General features: G+C 34.7%; 1 protein-coding gene across 1 annotated transcript in view; it reads left to right on the forward strand.

The window, feature by feature from the left end:
• The window catches only part of ATRNL1 (attractin like 1), a 528,296-nt gene that overhangs the window by 208,740 nt on the left and 298,222 nt on the right, over positions 1 to 21,334 (forward strand). The window contains exons 22-24 of the mRNA XM_059821151.1: positions 18,334 to 18,428; positions 19,066 to 19,144; positions 20,359 to 20,516. Coding sequence (XP_059677134.1) covers positions 18,334 to 18,428; positions 19,066 to 19,144; positions 20,359 to 20,516 — 332 coding nt within the window. The remainder of the gene's footprint in view (positions 1 to 18,333; positions 18,429 to 19,065; positions 19,145 to 20,358; positions 20,517 to 21,334) is intronic.

Raw genomic sequence — 21,334 nt, forward strand, 5'->3', positions numbered from 1 at the left:
AATGATTAATGGCTTTTTGTAGAATTAAAACCTATTTATTGAGCATTTATTCCACATCTTCACAAGAATATAGGCCTCTGATGGAGATATTTGTTGGATTTACAGCCTTTAAAAAAAGAGGAAGCACGAATATCTGTACTTAAGGCTGAAAGAGTGTACAGATTTTCACTATTTTCCTAGGTTCATTGTGTTTCCTTCTACAGTTCTTTTTAATCTTTCTCTCACATGTACATTTTATGAAATGTTGTTTCTGGATGGCTTCACAGAGTGACTCATCAGCCGCTGTTTCAAATGTTCTTCTGGGATGAAGCATGCAAAAAAGGAAGATGGTAGGCCCATCTGCAGAAGCTTTGAGGGTCAGGTGTACTACAGAGCACTGGCACCACTGAACTTTTCAAGTCAACCTTGTGGACATGGAGGGAGGAAATGGAAAGGCAGAGAAAACATTGCTGAGTTCTCAGATGTTTATCACTAAAAAAATCTAACGTAATGACTAGTAGCAAAATAATATCCATAGATCTCTTTCAAAATTGTCTTTGGATAAATATTATTAGCTGGGTTTTTTTCTACTTAAAGTACACCGCAGGAAAAATATGTGATTGTGTGTGAGCTACAACATATTTTGCAACAACTTTTTTGGGGAGTGACCTGAATAACTGGTTTATGGCTTTACGATGCCATTCTAAACTCTGAGCCATAAAATCATTACAGCTCATAACACTATTGCTTTTTTCCTTGGTATACATACAGAAAGGATAGCAATAAGCAATTCCCTCGGTATGTTGGCAGCTCACAAAGATGAAGAGTGATACTTTCGTGTCCAAAATTGGTGAGGAAGCATGAAATGTACATTCAGTGAAAACTCTCAAGATAATATCTGGTATCTGTGCAGGGGGCTGGGGAGGAAGAAGGAAATTTTACTTCTGGCTGTAGAACCTCATAAGGATTCTAGTCCAGTCCTGGAGCTGCGTTAGCCCCATTACTGCTGACACACCAGGACGTCAAAAAGGGCAAAGTAAAGGAAAGCGCTAGTCCTTACCTGTAGTCTTTACCATTTCTTATCGTAATTTTTTATTATAATTTAAAAATTTTAAATTATACGGTTATGCAATATGTATGGTGCCTGAAACAAAAACAAACACTTGTTTCTTGTACCCCATTTATTTAAAATTCATCTCCCTTGATAAAAATTAAAAGAAGGAGTCTTAATTACTTTTTGATATCTGGGCTTTGTACTAAAGGTCTTGGTACTCCTTTAGAGGTGTTACTTTATATTTTTCCTTTCTGACTTTTTGTTTGTTTGAAGTAACTAGAAAGATGGTTTGATGGAGGACAGATTATTAAAAGTAGGCAATTTATGACAACATAGTACCTCTAATGACTTTTTAGAAACATTGGTTCAATATGGTCTCAGAGCAAGAGAGTCAGATAATACATCCTTATTTATATTGTCAAAATACAATTTAGGCTTAATTTGACCTACTGATGTGGTTTGATAGTTCATCCCACCTGGTATTTCCTTATTATTTGAACATGTTTTTTTTTTTTTTTCTTTTTTGGGAATATTCATAGTCAAAGTTCTGATATAAGCCAATTATCAGTAACAGTTATTATATTAAAAATGTTACAATTTCATAAAAAAAGGGGAATTAAAAACATTAAAAGAAATATCTCTAAATACTATGCCAAATTTTCTCTTGTGGTCCAGCTGCCGTTGAATAATCTGGCAGCTTGAAGGGGTAGAAACCTAGGTCATCTTCACAGAAGAGTGGACATAAGTAGACATAAGCAATCTCTGTGAAGGTAATGGTTCTAGGGGCTGATGGGTGCTGGATCTGGAATGACACTTGGCTCTGGTTGCTCTTGGTTTGTGAGTGGCACACTGGGATCTGCCATAAATTGCTTCTTGGGCTGCTCCAGCACTGCTGCTTGGAATTTTTTTGGTCAATGCAATCTGTTTATGCTTCCTTTTCCTCATTGCTCCCCATCATTTATCTTCTATGTAGGGTACCACTACTATTTTGCCCCTTCCAAAGAGTTGTTGCCCCTGGATCCCAAGCAGGTAATCTCAGCAGGATTTAGTTCAGAGCCCATTCCAAGGTGTACCTGTCTTCAATGTTGGGGGTGTCACACTGCAATGGCACTCCTCACTGAGTAAGAGACTGTATAGAGCTGCACTGGGCCAAAGAAACATTGGCTTCCCTGGTATTTCTCATACTATACTGACATGATTTTTTTTTTTTTTTAATAAAATAAATTACAGGTTTTACCTTTTCCACTTGGACCAATCAGATCTATAAGATGGTTGTATGCTCATCAAGAAATGCACATATGGTCTAATAACTGTTGAAACATGTAATGCAGCCTGTCAGCAAGAAGATACACTGTGGTTTTTAAGCACTCTGTGTGTTGGCAAACATGCATGTATATGCATTCATGGACTTAGAGCATGACATCTTTTATTAGAAAATAAAAAATTATCAAATAAAACATGTACTAGAGGTGACCATAAAGCACTAGGTGGCAGACTTGCTATACTTAGAGAAAAATTGAACTCAAGAACATTCCAAGGAGAGTATTTTAGAAGATAAATAGCAAGTAGCACTTTTATTAAAACTGTTAGCAGAGATTTTCCAGGTATTTAAAAATTATGTTGAAACTTAAAGGGCATAAACAATACATTTAGCTATTGAAAAGGTGTTTGTTTTAGTTGAGTTGTGAGATGTATACAGCAGTTAGATGCTTCGCTACTGATTTGTGGAATTCATGTTTCCTTCTGGGACAGCATTAATTTAAACTAAATACATATTGTAATTGTAAAACTGTCATGCTTGACTTAAAATAATGAGTTCCACCAATTATATCTAACGCTGATTGACTTTGATACAGACTGAAACAATTTTTATTATATATAAATACAGTAACAATAATGACTCACATTGTCTTTTGAATACATGGGCTTATACGAATAAATTCTATTTAAAAAGAAATCTTCTTAGTGTTTAAAGAGTCTAGTGGAACAGATTATAGTTTAAATCAGACAATTCTAGGATGGTTTGAGAAAAGATTAGCCTCAACAAACCTACCAACTCAGAACATATAAAAAGCAACAGACAAACAGAGTCTTTGCCCTGAGCTAAAATAACCACACAAACCAACTGTCACCTTCCAGAGAATTAAAACAATAACCACACCACGAATCTGAAGCTCCTAATAAAGTATTATGATCTTACCCCAGGCTCTGCGTACTCATTTGCCAAATGCTAGGTTGGCTTGCAGCTTCTTTGGGCAGGCTAAAGAAACAGTTTTGCTGCCAATCATTTTCAGACTTCACTGTGAATTGGAGAATCTTTCCATGTATGTATTTAATTTTTTTAAAAAAAATACATTGTGGATTTTCTTTGGTTAACAAACACGCTTTATTTTTGAAATTAGGATTATTTGCTTTCTCTGCTAGCTTTTGCTGATGTATCAGTGAATTTACTGACTGGCATCCTCTTACAGATACTATTTAATAACTTTTGCCAAAGCATACAAAATCATTTTAGTGACTATTCATTTAGATATACTACAGTAAGTCAAAAGAAGATGGCTTCTACCCTGGACAAACTAGCTTTCTAACTGCTAAGGAGAAGAAATTAATAGATAAGCATACATTACAATGTATGCAAATAAAAGTCTGAATTAGAGGCATTCAACACCTGATAGACTGTTCCACATGTCCCATAATTATTTTTATATTATTATTTATCTTGCAAATATAATATATAGTATTACAGTAGAATACCTATTAGTTTAACATTTTAAATGGTATAAATTATGATTATTTATAGAACTATAAATTTTGAAAAGCTTGATGAGGCAAGAGTAGGAGAGACTCAATGGCTTGGAGAACTCATTCAGAAGAAATACTGCTTTGTAGGGGACTCCAGCCCATACATGAAGCACTTTTTTAAAAGAGAAGGAACCGATGCAAATACCGATGTCTATATAGTATTTTATTTTGTTCGTATATTGAGCTGGGGTTCATAGGGATGAATACTTTTTGAATCCTTCTGCTGTGTAAACATTGTGCTGTGTATGTGTTTGTTTCCCGAACTTGTCCACAAAGACAGGAGCTGTAACTCCTCAAACACCTGGGAGGCCTTAGAGCCCCCCCAAGACTGGAGTTGTAAGAAGTAAACGGAATAGGAAAGGATCCATCAATGTCCCTTTACCTCCTGACAGTGAAGGGAAAATATTTGTGGTGGTTTTACAGTTGCATTGCTTCCCGTGCTGACGTCACAGGTCAAACAGAGAATTCTTGATCAGTGGGACTTCAAGGAAAGATCTGTAGTGAAATCTTGCACCAATCGAAATAGAAAAAAAAACCCTGACTTCAATAGGTAAGTGGTTTATGGGAGAATTTGTGTTGGTTCCTAGTGCATTATTCCATGTCAGCTGGGGTACTTTTCTCCACTGGCAAATATGAAGCACTTGGGGATAGTTTAGCCTCTTCCATTATTGCAGGCTAAACACCTAATGCAACTGTCTAGTTATCATGAGGTACGCTATTCAGGTGTCTTGGGTCCCGAACCACCTAATCTTAGCATGCATATTTGTAAAAGTCGAGAGAGTGGTCAGTCATGTTTTCAGCTTTAGAATTAGTGTTGTGAAGCCCTTGCAGGGTATTTGAGTGAGGGGCTCTGTAGGACCATTTAAATAAATTGCGGGTTATTTCTATTTCAAGATGATGACAAAACCTTGGATTATATAAACTTTAAGGAATCTTATATTAGGTTAAATGTGGACATTGTCAAGTTCAATTTTCTGATTGGCTAACTCAGCTCAATTTCAGCATGTTGTAAAGTAGCCTATGAGTCCTTTATATTAATTTATTGTCACTTTTTCTTAGCTTGAATTGTGAATATTGTTTTAAAAAATGTTCCAGAGATATAACCCATTGACAGCAGAGTGTAATTTGCCCGTCACTTGATACAAAGGGTAATGCTGACATAAAATGGAAGACCAAACTGTGTGAGGTCAAAAAGCAGCAATATACATTAGCAAACTAGATACAATAGGAAACAAGACATTAAGGGAAAGTTGAAAAATGTATTTCAAGGAGTATGAAGACACACTGGTAGAGAAGTAATATATATGTATTTGATTTATCTTTTTATGTTATGCATAAATTATGCTTTACAGTGTTACCCCCTTAAGGAAATGCCACGGCCATCAAAATAATTTTGGCAAAAAGACAAGCTATGCAAAGTGTGGGCAGAAAAATCTTAAAAGGGCAAAAATCTCACATTTTTCTTGTCAATGAAATGAGAATTTTAGAATTCTACTCTTATTGAGTAGAAATAGGTAGCATTTCTTTATAGGTTTTTGAAAATATGGCTAGGCAGATTTTAAAGTGTTAGAGCCTTTCATGGCACTAGGAATGGCTAATGAAAGAGAAGATGAAGAGAGCTCATTATTAGAGTGAACAGTAGACTAAATGGTGGAAAGAGAAAAATGAAATTAATCTAGGGAAGACAATATACAGCCACATAATGCAAATATGTCACTATCTTCATGTTCATTGTCAAGGATTGCCTACCACAATATATGGTCTATGAAAGTCAGGTATAGATGACATGAACAGTCATATACCAAGAACAACAGTCTGTCAGTATTCGCTACAGTTTGCTGTTCCTTTTTACATGATAATCCAGTTCCTGGAAAAGCGGTGTCAAAAAGTTTGAGCCTGCGATCTATCACAAAGTAGTGATATCTATCAATTGTTCTGTATTAAGCTAATCATCTGAAAAAAACAATAAATGAGAAAGAAGTTTATTCTGTTTGTGCATTTCAGTTAACAGTACTTTCTTTCCATGGCCAAAAAAGTCATGAATTAATGAAAGCACAGCTGAATCTAGTTCTTGATTTATAGAAAAAATAGTGCAAGGAAAATAGAATATTTCTTTTCATCTCTGGCAGTTGTCTGAGGTGAAAATTGAGTATTCCAAGTCACTTTCAGAAAGGAGTCAGTGAGCCCTGCCGCAGTGGCCAACGTTCCCTCTCTCAGGCAAAGAATAAATCTCCTCTGAAGAGTGGGTGACTGCTTTGGATTGAGAAAAACAGCCTTTTAGGCTCCATTTTTCCTTCCTCTGTTATTTCCATTTGCTTAGTTTAACCAAACAGTTTATTATTTTATGTGCTTAACTGCCAACCCTACAAGCTAAACTTTTAGGAAGTGGGGAAAGAAACAGGGTTTATTTTTTCGCAAGTTTGTCACTCTGTACTTTACTAAGGGTTGAGGTATTTCCTCCGATCTGTTTTAAAGACTGTGTAGGCTGGATTAGGCAATATTACAGATATGTGATCTCATTTGTAAATGTTTGGAATTTTAATATTCCATCAAAGTTTTTTGCTGAATTGGCACTCAATTCTTAGCATGAGCAAATAGCCTTCAGAATGTTATTTAAATCAACAGGTTTTACTTTAAATATACCTGATGTTATTTTAAATGAAAAGGTGCTTGTGTTACATCTTCTTTTCAAAGTTATAATGCAAAAGCATTCTACTGTCCATTGTGCAAGTATGGTGATTTAGCATATCATATTTTTTACAATACAAGTATCTGTTGCAATTCATGACTTTAAAATAGAGGAGACTGCACAATAAGGTATATGACATGCATCGTTTCCGCCCGGTATGAAGTGCAGTTTTGCTGAAGGTGCGCTGGATTTCTTTTCTGTACGAGATTTTAGTTCTCAGAACGAACATGTTAAAATTGTTTGAGAAACAGCAAAGAATATCAGGAAAGTTGAAACATCTCAACTTCAATTTACTTTGTGTATTTTGTACAAATCACATGGAGTCAAGCAACGTGGGGTAAGATCTGATATTTGGACTGTAGATTTTAGGTTTCTTAAGCAAAGTTCAACTAAATAATGAGAAAAAGGAAGGAAGAGAATTTTGAAAATGTTGAGATATTACAGGGGCACATACTTATCTGTGTATATTTATAGCCAATTTACAAAGTGCATGTTCTGTCTCCTTGTAAGGCCTGATCAACCAGAGGTTCCTTCTTTAATTGCTGAGATCTGTGTTCAATTATTTGAGAACCAGGACAAAAATTCTGCTAATAATCCACATAGAAGTTATTTTGTGAATAACTTCTGAATATTCTGAATTTTTATGAAACTTGAGCATATACATGTATACAAGCATAAACAATTTTTAAAATAGTACTTATATTTTTGCCATGTCCTGTGTAATTTTATGTGCTTTGACCCATTTTAGAAATAAAAATAAATTTATTTCTGAAAGGAAAAAGAGTACCTTATTTGTAGGGATTATACAATAAACTGAACGTTATAAGAGCAAGATTTAAAATAACATTAAAATTTGACTGATCTCATTAACTATATGATAAGAAAACATCCCTCTTCGGCAATAACATACGAACTCAATAAATTAATGTTGTTGTTTCTTAGATATGCCATTTCAGTTGTCAGAACAAGCAAATCAGAGATCTCTTCAATGCATATACACTGTATAACTAAAGAAAAAATTAGACTCAGGTTAGAGAGTATTGATGCTAGTATATTGCAAAATAATGTTGCATGTTAGAGTGTAGTAATAGAAGCGTTTTAAAGCAGATGAAGCATCTAGATAATTATGAAGAAAATTTCCTGCAGAGATATGTTTTGATTTCTTCCACAATATTTTCATGAGATACGTTGGGTTTTTTTCTTGGTTTTGTTTGTACTTTCTCCCACTTTTCTAACACTCCAAGAATAATACAAGAATTAAGATATTAAGACTGTCCATTTGACAAAACAAAAGTTCATTTACTGAGCAGTCTTTACTATCAAGTAATAACACACATTTTTGACTAATCATAATGCCTGTGCCATGAGCTTTGAAATGCTCCATCACTGGGGAGACGTAGACCTTTCTTCTAAAATTGATGTTTAAATAACTGCCAATTGATGCACTCACTTTTCTCTGTTGTTACTTCTTTTACTAATTTTTTGTTCGTAATTCTCTAGTTCATTGGTTTCCAAACTCTGTTTATGGACCATGGTCCTGGGCAGAACTTGTAAAGGGTCTGCAGCTGTTCACAGAAACCCCATCAGTTGTTGCAGTGTTTTCAGTTAAGAGTTTGGTGAAGAATCTATGAAAATGATTTAAGAACTTCGAGAACATCATCTTTAGACTATATTCTTAAAAGACCCCAGGTAATTATATACGTTCGTCAGTTTTTAGATCTCAGCAACGTCTTCTCTTGCTTACCATAACATTTACATACCTACATATTTACTTCTATGACAGTTACAGTGAGATGCATCTTGCCTAACTAGCTTTTTAAAACTTGTGTGTCCAACCTTAATTAACCTTCTAGGTCGTTCTATAGTCAGTAGAGAGAAACAAGGGCTACTCACCCGACCTCTGTACGTATCTGTCTTAGAAAGAGATCCATCGTCTTTAGAAACTTTTAGTCTATATAGAGTAAGCCTAGACTATTAGTAACTTTTAGCTGAATAAAATTTTATCAGAGGTCAGATTTTTTTTTGTATCTGGCCCTCCGTTAGGATCAAATTTGACAACTTATTTGGCCTTTCCAAATAGCAGCTGAAAATTTAATAAGAGAAAAGATTCCTATTTAAAATAAAATTTAGTTACCCGATTTGGTGATTATGACACTAATCACTATGACTTTTTGTGGGCTTTTTAGCCTAGTACATTTTATTAAAGTACAGTAAAAGAAACAAGAATTGTTATTGCTGTCTGTTTTTTAAAAACTTTGAACTTCTGTGAAATTCATTCTCACATGTTCTTTCTTTACATGGAAAAAGGCATATAAATAGTAAGTGCTGGAGTATTTTGAAGCTCATTCCACTCTCAATACATTTAGCAAAAATGCAAGTTTTGCTAATTTATAGTAAAGACTTCCCAGTAAATGACTTTTTGTTTTGTCACAATGGACAAGTAATGTTGGGCACAAACATATTTCAATATAACAATGAAAATGAGGCAGTGTATGACTGTTAGACACAGACGACAGAGGAATGAATCAGGCAGCTGCTCTGAAAGTTCACAATAATTACCCTGACTGAAAATAGGTCTGGTGGTAACCCCCTAACTTTGATGTAATGCAAGCAGAATTTATTTTGGTCACAAATGAATATGATTTATAGCATTTGATAACGGAACTCGGTTTCAAAAGTGACATTTTTGCTGATAGAGAGGAATATGAATAGGACTGTTCTCAGCAAACTCTTACTGGAAATAGAGAACAATCGCTAGAAAGAGCAGGAGAGAGACAAACTGCCTGTGCAATGAAGAGGTGAGAGTATGAATTTTAGAATCAGCATGAATAGAGAGTTCCCTAAATAGAAAAATGTGGGAAGACTGACTGTGATGGGTCTGATGTTGCAATTGTGAGGGAGATTCCTACTGCAACTTTAAAGGTTAGTTCAAGAGTAAAGATAGAACAGCACTATTTTATGAGGTTTCTATTCACAAAATTAGTTATTGTAGTTCAGCAATACAGAATTATTATGAAAATGTACCAACCCAGGCACGTAATGGTCTGTTTGCTTTTTAGTGTAATGAAGATACTGAAATAACATTACTGGTGGAAGTGAAAGGTTGAAATATAATTTCTTAACTGTAGTCTTAAAAGTTTTTATTAATACGTACATGGTTGTACATAAGGCCAGCCATTTATTCAGTGAATGAAGAAGCTTTCCATCTTTTTGTTACTCATCCTCTGCTATTAAACATTTTAATTTTCTGTTTCATGGCTAGTACTCTTAATAGTGTACCACCTCTTTCTTCAGATTTAGCGATTATCCATCCGTCATGGTTTCAAGTTGGCCATAAGGATTCCCTTTGAGTAAGCACACACTGACAACTTTTGATGTCCATTATACTAGTTTTCAGCATAATTTAATTATTATTATTAGTTATCAGGAAAAAATGTGAAAAAACCACTTTATTAATTGTTCGGGTGAACATCATGTGATCCTCACCTAACACTTAAAAAATGTGATAATTAGGTTGTAGTTGGGAATGAGGCATGTTGTGAGTGGGTCTGGTTGCATGCTCTGTTCATATGGCTATATGACATACATCGCAGTACTTTTGGCTCAGAACTTTTGCTAAACTTTAACTTTTGGAGCCAAATGTTGGACATATTTCTCAGAAATTTTGTATATATGTGAAAATCTTTTGCCATGTTGTTCAGTTTTAGAAATGTATATTAAGAAAATATGTGACAGGAGCCATGGGAGAATGACCAGTAGCCAGAGGCAGAAAACCCATGAATGTGTCCAGTAATGTATGTTCTTGCTTAATTTCTGGGAACTCTGGTTCATTCTTCCCTCTCTGCTGAGAGAAGTAGTGAACTGGGACACTCTACTGGAAGGATTTGGGGAAAGGGAGAAGCCGTCTCAAAGGTAAAGCAGTTCTCTAGAATTTACTCCAGCTTGATTCTTAAAATTAATTAATAAAACCCCTTTATTGAAACATGCTATTTAGGCAGTGAGTGCCAGGAAAGTAGAAGAATTAAGGTTGCTGGCACAATAATTTTTGATTTGTTTCTTTATTAGGGCACGACTGTACAATTTTTAATAACACAGGTACATACTGTTTCCCAGGGAGCTTTCCCCCTACAATGTATGGGATGAATTTCTTTGTGGAGGATGAATCAGTGATCACGTAATGGAAAGATGAATGTATGTTCCTTTCCTATTTTGTTGTGAAAGTGGAAAGAATTACAATGAATGACAGAAGGAGCTGCAAAATAAGAATGATCACATGTAGTGTTATATAATTCAAAATATTATGAAAAATCAAACTCTAGGTATTTCAGATTGGCTACTCATGATTAATGGGTGTTTTTGTCCTTGATCTCTTTGTTTCATTTCCTGTCCTATGAAATGGGACTAATAATGTCTGCTCATCTCACAGTAATGTTGTAACAAATTCATTAACTTTTCTGAGAACTTAGAAAATGATAGTGATGAATACTATAGAAAGCCACATTAGAAATTAATTTCGTCTTTAGAAAAGGGTTTGTGTAGTATGTAGTAAATGAGGCATGGGCCCAACACTGAGTACTGAACGTAGAACAAAGTGTTGAATAGCTGCCCATTAAGTGAGCACTCACCCAAAAATAATTCACAGGCACCCTTGATTGTAGTGGTTCATTTTACAGTTTTAATATTCCTCTTTAACATACTTTTTTGTATATAAATTTATCACTAATTTATACTGAACATATCCTTTTTTTAAAAAATATTTTTTAAATTAATTACCAATGTAATTATATATTCTTAGAGAGTTGTAGTGGCACTCAGAAATACTGAAGTAGAATTTCAAATCAAGACTTCTGTCTGGCCTTCATTCTTTTGGGAAAATTCTGGCATTTTAGAAAACACAAAGTTTTCTTTTAATATAAAAGTTTGAGTATGAGAATAGGTCTGTTCCTTTTTGGATATAAGTATAAAACTCCCATAATAAGCCATATTAACCATATTAAAAGTCATGGACCTTCATTAAAGAAAGAGAACAGTTTCTTGAAAAGTAACAGCAATACTAGGATTAAACGATTGCTTTGAAATTTATTTTCCTCTTTTAATTAAATGGCTTTCTTCGCCTAATTATTGTTGTGTTCTCACATGCGCTCATTACTGACATTTTGAATTGATTTTAATGACTCCTTTTGACTGTGAAAGCAGTCAAGGGTTTTGAAAAAATCAAAATAGAGATGTGAAAAGACTCAATACCCATACGTCCTTGTTATGTTTGACCGTTGATGATGTCAGGATGGTATTGTGGTCTTATCTCCCAACGTTCTTTTTCTACTTTATTCAATGATTTTTAATACAAAGTGAAGCAACATGCCTGGGAACAGAAATTGGACTGTAGGACTCCCCTCTCCCTGCTGAGTGCCTGTGTCATCTGACTTCCTCCGGTCTCTGTCTCTCTGTGTGCAAATTGAATCTTTTTTCCCTGCTGGTGTGAATCCTTCTGCTGTTTCTCCCTTGCCTACGCTACGGTGACAGGGGCACACACCCTGCTAGGCAAAAATAGGAGGAGTTGGGTTTCATACTATCAAAAGAAGGCAGTCTACAACATGTTTTCCTGGTGAGAGCTCTGAAGAGGAGGCTACACTGCAGTGACATGGCGGCTGATGTTTGTGCTGAACTCTGTGGTAGCTGTGCTTAGGATGCACTGGGCTGACTCCTGGGGAAACTTTGACTCCAAAATTCCCAGCTTGTGGATTCCAAATACTGTGTGTGGTGGGGAATTAAGATCTGAGCTGTGGGCCCTGTGTTTGTGGAGATGTCTGTGTCCTCAAGAACTTTTCCTGTGAAACTTTAGCCATAAAAGTTCAGAGAGTTTCTAGATTATACTCTAATGTGTGGCTGTTTCAATTCTGTCTGGCTGCCACTTGAGTCACCTGTATCTTGTATCAGATTTGAGACGAAGGTCTGGGCTGCATATCTGAGCCAGTAACACATTAGACATTCTACAGTCATTTGTACCAGCAGAAAGTAGGAAGGGATTGTTGCTGTTGTAATGTGATAGTGGTTCTATCTCTTTCCCGTGCTCGTTGGTGTAGGGAACCTCTGAACATCAGTTTTTTAAAACAATATTTATTTCAAACATAGTAAGTGGGAAAATGTAAGCGTGCAGGATATTGATGGCATAAAAAAAATGGAAATGCTGGATATTAATATTTTACTGAAACAATCCAAAAGAAAGGTGAAACTGTCTTCTGCATATTTCCAAAAGATTGGGGTCATGTAGAAGAGCAAGTAATTGTTAAAAATTGGTGTGTTTCAGGTAAATTCTTTTTCAGTTAACTTTTTTAAAAATAAAAGAATGCAACAGTCATTCTGTAATGTCATTAACATTTTTTCTGTAGTTAAGAGAAGAGTCTATGCAGTGCTCGAGACAGTTAACTACTAGTCTCTTTGGAAAATCATTGTAGCTAATTGATACTTTGTGAATTGAAAATGTGTTGAGAATTCAGTTTAGATTGAGGAAATGCGTTTTGAAAAAAGGTGGGTTTCATATTCTAGATATTTTAAATTCTTGCAGAAAAAATGAAAGAGTCACCAAAATGAACCAGAGAGTGCATCAGTGGTGCTTCCAGAGAATCAAGCATTTTCTTCTATAATTCACTGAAATAATTCTATAAGTTTGTATATTTAATTTTTGGATGTTAATGGCCATTGATAATATTTTGATTGCTACCTCTTGTGGAAGTGTTGTTGTTTGAGTTTGTTTATTTTATTTCCAGAGTTCACCAGATTTTGAAAACAGTTTTGAAATCTTGTTTCTGTAGGTCAGCCAGATGAAAATTGTAAGATTGCTTTTATCAGCCATTGCTCATATGGCAGTTTGATGATTATGTTTAGTATTTGTTATCTTTGTGTTTTCATTGTCATCCTATGCTACAATATAAATGCAGTGAGATTTTTTTAAGTTTCTGTTTAAATGTGATGCAAATTTCTTTCCTAATTGAAGGAATCTTGCGTGTGTGTCTTTATAAACAGAAGCACTTATGAAAAGTCTCATGTTTTTATGTAAAGGGTAAAAATACTTATGGTGGCTTTTTAAAGGTTTAAAGTAGAAACAAAAATACATGGAGTAAAATCTCAGGCTTCTCCAAATTCCTGATTGTAAATATACAAAACGGTATGTATCAACAGGATATACCAAATGTACTTTAAATAGCTGTTTCTACATTTAGCTATTATACATTTGGCTATTTATACATTTAACTATTCAGAACAGGTCTTACTCTTACAACTGAATTTTACTTTAAATTTTGTATTTATTTCCAGGCTAAGCTGTCTAGGCTGAATGGCACTATGACTTGGGAAATACAGTGTGACGTACTGTGTAACTGCTTAGCTTGTTTATGTGCACTTATGATGTATTGGCAGAGATTATGTTTTAGGGTTATGTTCAGGATGGGGCTTGGCAGTTGGAAGGAAAGCTGTTCTGCCTGCTGCAGTCTGCAGAAGGTGAAGCCTTCTGGAGGAGAGGGAGGTGATATTTTCCCTGAGAGCTGCTGAATACATGGCGGGGAAGTCTCTCCTATGGTATAGGCTGAAACAAATGGAGAGGGGGAGGAAGGGGAGAGAGACAGACAGCAGCAGGATGCAAAAGATGGAGGAGAGACTTCTTTACAATCCCTTTTAATTTTTACTCTCACTTCGAATTTCCTCTTAAATTAGTTCTACTAATTTATATTCTAATAAAATCTAGCTTTAGAGCCTTCCAGAGATTTGGGATGTTTGATTTAAGAATAGGTCCAGGCAAATCTATCTAAAGTTTTGGCCAACCAGAAGTATCCTCAGTATGAAAATAAACCTTCCTCCAAGCTGTGAAACTTCTTCAGCATACTTTTGCAGTCCTCAGAAAGATGGGAAGGAGTGTTTGCTCAGTGTCAGCTCTTTCATTTGTACCAGACTTCATTTGCACTGTTGAATCATATAACTGCATTAGGCAGGGCTCTCTGCTTCATCCAGGTTGTATGTACTTTAGGTATGTTCCCTGAATTAGAATCGTCTATGAAGAGATACGTATTTCTGCTTTGCAGCATCCACTCTGTGGCCAAGATAGGTTTAATGATTTGTCCCTCTCTACTGCATGTCTCTCTGGAATAAAAACTTAATAATTTGTGTCCATTAACCCTAAGAAATGTGCTCCTTATGCATAGTTTTGTGAAGATATTCTCTTCCATTTTGTAGGTCTGGCTTGGCGTAAGTTAAAGGCCCTTTGGCACCTTTGAATAATCGCGCGACGAGTTCCATATGTTGGCTCTCAGTACTCTTCCTGACTAACACAAGCTGTGTTCAAGGCTCTTTGAGTAGTACAGAGGATATAATGGCTACAGTGTGGGATATATAACTATTTTTGATACTATTAATGGAGTGATTACTAATTAATAACTCCATAACTGTGAGATACCTTGAGTATAAAAGGTGCTATACATAACCAACTGTTTTTTGTGATTTACTGTAAGTGAAAATGCAGTAAAAAAAGTGAAACTATTTTTCTGATTTGTTACAGAAGGTAAAGTTATGTATAGTTTAACATCTTTTATCAGTGTAAGGACTTTTGCTGCATTCCTTGTAAAACAAGTTCCTATTTTCTTGGCTTTTAGCAAGTAAACCATAGATTTAAAAAAACCCGAGCAACCAACCAAACAAAAAACAACCAAACAACAGCAACAACAAAAACCCCATTAAAAAGTAGTCATTTTTTTTAAGATTAAATTACTTCAAAAATTTTTAACGCTGTGTGCAGAAAAGCTGTTCTTTCATATCCTTGGGATACAAGAATCACAGCATCATTAAGGTTGGAAAAGACCTGTAAGATCATGAAGTCCAAGCATCAATGCAACACCACCATGCCCACTAAACCATGTCCTGCAGTGCCGTGTCTACACGTTTTTTGAGCACCTCCAGTGATGGTGACTCCACTACCTCCCTGGGCAGCCTGTTCCAATGCTTCACCACTCTCTCAGTAAAGAAATTTTTCCTAATATCCAGCCTGAACCTCCCCTGGCGCAACTTGAGGCCATTTCTTCTTGTCTTATCCCATGTCTATTCCCAATTTTGCCTTATGATGAGATCTTAAGTATGTATCACTGCTGATCTTTGGCTGATACTCTGCATCTCTGAGAGGGCACAAGACTATGGCATTTTAAAATGGTCATTTTCTCTATATTGTGAGCAAATCAACAATATCTTGTCCAGAAGTCCTGTCTACACTGCTTCTTGCATCTCGTAGCCTTTGCAGTATCCAGAATTTCTGTAGGAGTGCATGCTGTGGTGTTAGTCCACTGTACATTTACAATAATTGTATTTGCAAAGATTCGTGCTAAAGCAGTCATTTGTATTTCGTGGCACCCCAAGTTGACCAGATCAGGAGATTTAGCATATCTATATATTATTCCTAGCCTTTTGGCCTCGCTACTCATGATTATTAAAGGGTTTATTAATCCCTTTAATAGGGGTCAATCCGTACTTGCCATCTTTTGCTGTTCTGCTACCTTTAACTATGTTCTGGTGCAATGGTAATCTTACTGTTAAATAAGTAGATATGGCACACTGTTACTAATAGAGTCAATTGGACTTTATTAATTAGATTTGCATAGATAGAGTATTATTAACAAATAAATGGGGTCTTTTAATATTTATTCATCTTCTGCCTTCATAAGCTTGCAAATACCTGATCAAAACTCATTATCTAAGACATCTGAATCAACTTATTCTTATTTGAATAATGGAGATGTGGTGGCTAATAATAGAGAAAGTGGACTTTTCAGCTTCGAAGGTCATAGTAATTCCTTTCATGTAACTCCTTTATTTTCTGATTTTCTTGCCACACTCAGTGTAAAAAAAAAACAAAACAAAACAAAACAAACCATTTTCTTTAGCTATTAAGACAATACAGTGGGCTGTATTCATGTTTCATTGACCAGTAAGCTTTTTTCTCCTTCTATGTCAGGCTTCCCATGGGATACAATAGAGTCTATTTTTTCAGATGATGTGTTACTGCAGAAAAGGTGATTGTCAGCATTAAGCAAACTATTGAGTCCAACCGAAGGCTGACACAGCTTTTTCCTGCTTTGACTTCATCTTTCACTCTCTTTGTTTTTACTGATTTTGTTTTTATGATCACATATTTTTTATTTGTAACCCAGTGCTTGTGTGGGGTTGGTGACTAGTAGAATGTCATCAAAAGCGGGATCAAAATAGGGCTTCAAAGTTACTAACTAGTATGTAGCATCAAAGATGACGTGCATCTAACCGTATTTTAACATGCACAAAATAATAATCTGAATCAGGTACACTTACAAGGCACCTCCTTATTTCATGTGACAGGAAAAAACAGAATCTTTTGATCTCTGTAGAACAATAATGGTCAAAGTGTTAGAAGATTTACTCTGTTAGATCTGAAGATATTTGCCCCTGTAACAGAGCATTCAAGATCCATCTACCGCACCCACCTCTGGTTCACAACTGACTGTTGCACAAGGATTATTAATCTGCTAACACGATTTAGGTCTCTGAGGGCTCTGCTGATTCTTGACTATCTGACTGCACTGAACATTGCCTGCTGGGATTCTCCATGGCACCCTCTATGAATTGCAGCAACAGTCATCCCTGGTGACTGAGTCTTTTTCTTACATGACGGAGGTGCTGGAAACCTGCTTCACCTTAACAAATCCACCCACCCCCACCTGCAGAAAAGTTCCTTTTCAGTAATTCCTAGTGCTATGACCCCCCTCTAAGGGTTAATCTCATTCCTCCAACTTCAGGAACACAGTGGGTTGGCTCACAACTTATGTCTTCCGGCTTGTCCCAGTCATTTTACGCTCCTCCCAGAAGGGTTAAGGATAGTTTGGGTTATCTGAGGATGGCCCTTTCGCCCTTCCGCTCCTATGCCAACTGTAGCTGGCCATCAGGGGAGTGCTGTTAGTGTGCAGTGACAGAAATGCCGTGAATAGGAACTGCCTGGCAGACGCCATTCCTTTCATGGGTTGAAAGAAAAATGTGTAGAAGAGATGTCATTTGGAAGTGAAATATAATCTTTTTGAGTCAATACTAAACTGCCACTTGGATGAAAAGTTGATATCACTTGCCACTTACAAAATCTCTTAGAATTCTGGCAATTTAGAAAGGATGTGCTTGATAGTCAAATAATTTCTATGCAGAATTCCACTGTGCCACCTTATTATTAGCAATCTTATTTACTATAGTATCATGCCTCCATACCATATAATTTTACTGTAGATATAACTTTTTTCAAAAACTTTAAAACTAATCTAAAATGTGTTGTAGTAATGTAACTATGTAAACCATTTATATAACACAGTAAAGTGTATGACTGTAAAATTGAAATATTTAAATGGATTTTGAACAGAATATTTGAATAATTATTTCAGAGTAAAATTAGGGAACTGATAACACTCTAACAATACTTGATACTGTGTTAGGGAATAATTACTTACCAAAGAATGACTATTTCAAGTTATGTTTAATTGCCGCTCTGACTCCGTGATAGAATTTGTTTCTCAATTTAGTAATTTTTCTTAATTTTATTTTTTTTGTTACTGCTTCGCTTTATTTTTTTTTTATTGCTTCAAGACATTATGGTGCAAATACTTAAACAGTGAAATGTATGTGAATAATTCTGACTTGTAAGTTACTCAATGCTTTTTAAAATAAAAGTGAATGGTAAATTTTTAGGTGCTTGTATAACATTTTATTAATATGTATACACTTGAATCTATTTCAATTTTACATTCTGTTTTGCCCACAGACAGTCTTTTGATTGATTACCAGTTTACCTTCAGCTTATTACAAGAGGATGATCGCCATCACACTGCCATAAACTTTATAGCAAATCCGGAACAGGTAAGAAAACATTACTATCTTTAGATAAGTTTTGGAGAGTCACGATTAATATTTCCATTGTATTTAACCATCTTTAAAGGTTTGCCAAATGTCTATAAGGTATTAGAGAAATTTCAGATCTTTTTGAAAACTGAAAATTATTCCAGTGCATTCATTGAGAAAACTTTCTAAATGGTAGATGTACTTCTAATATTCCAAAAAATTATCAGCTGGTTTATTTTATAGTTTTTCCCATGGATAACAAGTTTTGGTATCTTCCTGAGATGAATTAAAGGAGTATCCCTTTCAGTTAAGAAATCTTTATTAGCAGACGAGAAAAGTAATTTTTGAATTGTAATTAAAATGTAGCCGTTTGCCGTGGGGGTTTTTTTTAGTTTTATAAAGAAAATTATTTCATTATTTTTATCACAATCTGAAAAGATAACTGATGTAGTTATATGCTTACTTGTGCCCTGTTCTTACTTGAAGCAAAAGAGAGGATTGCCTTTGGGTCTGGATTGTTACAATTTCTATTTATGTTTAAAATGGAAAATAGAAGACTATTAAAACACTATATTCAGTTATGTGCAATAGAGTTATAGTCAATACATTCTGATATATTTTGTTAACTTCAATATATTTTCTTTTTTTTATCCAGTCAAATAAAAATTTGGATATATCAATTAATGCATCAAACAACTTCAACCTCAATATTACATGGTCTATTGGTTCTACAGGTGAGGGTGAATTTTTGTATGACTACTTTTTCCCGTATGATTTCATGATCCTTTAAGCTATTTTAACCTGATTGTCTCTTTGTTGCTAATTTTGATAATAGAACTTTACCAAATGTGTTCTTTTGCCATTATCATTATGCCATTGTTAATTATATTATTTAAACCTCAGATGATAATTTGCAATCTGAACAAAGCTTCATTAATATGTTAACTTTCTCTCCTATTCAATTAAAATTACTTTGGTAGGAAAAGCTTGTAGTCTATTTAAATTTTTAACATGACAGTGTTATGAAATGCTGTGATTTTAATTAAGATAAATTGCTTCCTTAACTACTGCAGAGACTGAGATTTTATTGCTTTGTTTCAGTGTTCAAGTTAAAAATTTAATTATTAACCTTAACATTGATACCAAACAATAAAGTTCTTCTGTGTATGCTGATAAAAGGAGCTGCTTATCTATTTTTCTCCAACTTTGAACCCCATTACAGTTCTTTGTTTTAAGAAGGAAGAAAAGCTTTATTTAGACAGTTTCTCTGAACTGGTTCTGTTGACTTTCTAAAAACACATCCAAGGAGAAGCATGATGCTTAAAATGAAATCGTACTAAAATAAAAAATCTTTTTAAACAAGGTTCAGAGTTTGTCTTTCATAAACTCATGAATTTCTTCATCAATGTAATTCTGAAGTGTTTTAACATACCATAGTTAGTAAATTCTATTTATTCCTTTATTTTAACTTAGCACAGTCACCCATATATTTGCAAAAAATTATACATGTTTATTAGTAGGTATGTTATTAAAGCTTTCATGAACAATTTAAACTCTTTAGCAATAATGTAAGATGTAGACAATTCACTTTCAAGCTTTATTAACCTATGAGGTTTTGTTGAAATGGAATGTAAATTACTAGAGGAAAGCATATTACCTGTTTAGCAGACCATAACAACTTTCTTCTAAAATTCCTGTAACTTCTATCAGTTTTATGATTAATTCATAAACTTTTGAAACCAGAGTAAGAGTTTCTCTGAATTCTCTGTATGTATATGAAATATACCTGATGTGCCATGTTAACCATAATAAAGTGTTACTAATGTTGTAGAATGAAGACACCAAAAGTAATTAAAGAATTTAAGTTTCTTGTGCAAATTTACTTTGGCACCTTTAATGATGATTGATATTTTTCATAAATATGTATATCTACATATGTTTTTTTTAGCTGGAACGATATCTGGAGAAGAGATTCCTGTTGTTTCTAAGGCTAATATTAAGGAATACAGAGATAGTTTTTCCTGTGAAAAATTTAACTTTCGGAGCAACCCAAACATCACTTTCTATGTCTATGTCAGCAATTTCTCCTGGCCAATCAAAATACAGGTTAGTATGACTGTTTTGTGCTCATAAAGATGTTGACATCTTAGCTTTACATTGAATTTCATGTTTTCACTCATACAGAAAGTATACGAATAGTATTATTTGCATACTGTATTTTCTGTGTATAAAAATAGTGCTTTTGATAGTGAATCAGACTTCAGACTGTAGATTTTAAAATCTGAAATGAAAATCATTGAACATAAATGATTATTTGTAATGTATCTTATGCATTTAGATGTATACATAAAAGAAGGCATACAAATATGTATGTATGTACCTAGATATTTGTGAGTAATCTTTCATTAACCATCAACTTTTTTAGCCTCTGATTTTCTTAAAGGTTGAATGTCTGTATCATATTGCAGTATTACAAACTTCAGTTAACACTAAGTGTATTTGGTTAGAATTTATATTCTTCTTTGACTTCACTGGAATCAATTTCACTAAGTATTTTCTGGAATAGTGAGATACTGCGCAGTGGCAGACTCAAAAAAAATCAATGCAATGATGGTTGGTTTTTCCCCACCCGCCCCGAAGTTTCAGCAATATTTATAGTTGCCATTAGTAAGGCTGCATTTGTAAAATCTGTGTCCCCTGCACCAAGCAAGGAGCTCTTTATGTGGACAACGAGCTTTTGGCTATAGCTCTCTTACGGAACTAATTCTTAAAAATTAAATTGTTAAAATGATAATAACGTGTCGTAATTCCTAGTGATTTGCTCAGGAAACTGGAACAAGCTCAAAATACTTGCCAGTTAACAATAGTTACAAATATTCTACAGATTTCCATTTTGGTGGAATAAACCCCCCTGTTTTTATAAA

The sequence above is a fragment of the Gavia stellata genome, chromosome 9 (genome assembly GCF_030936135.1).
Source record: "Gavia stellata isolate bGavSte3 chromosome 9, bGavSte3.hap2, whole genome shotgun sequence".
In the NCBI taxonomy this organism is placed as follows: Eukaryota; Metazoa; Chordata; class Aves; order Gaviiformes; family Gaviidae; genus Gavia; species Gavia stellata.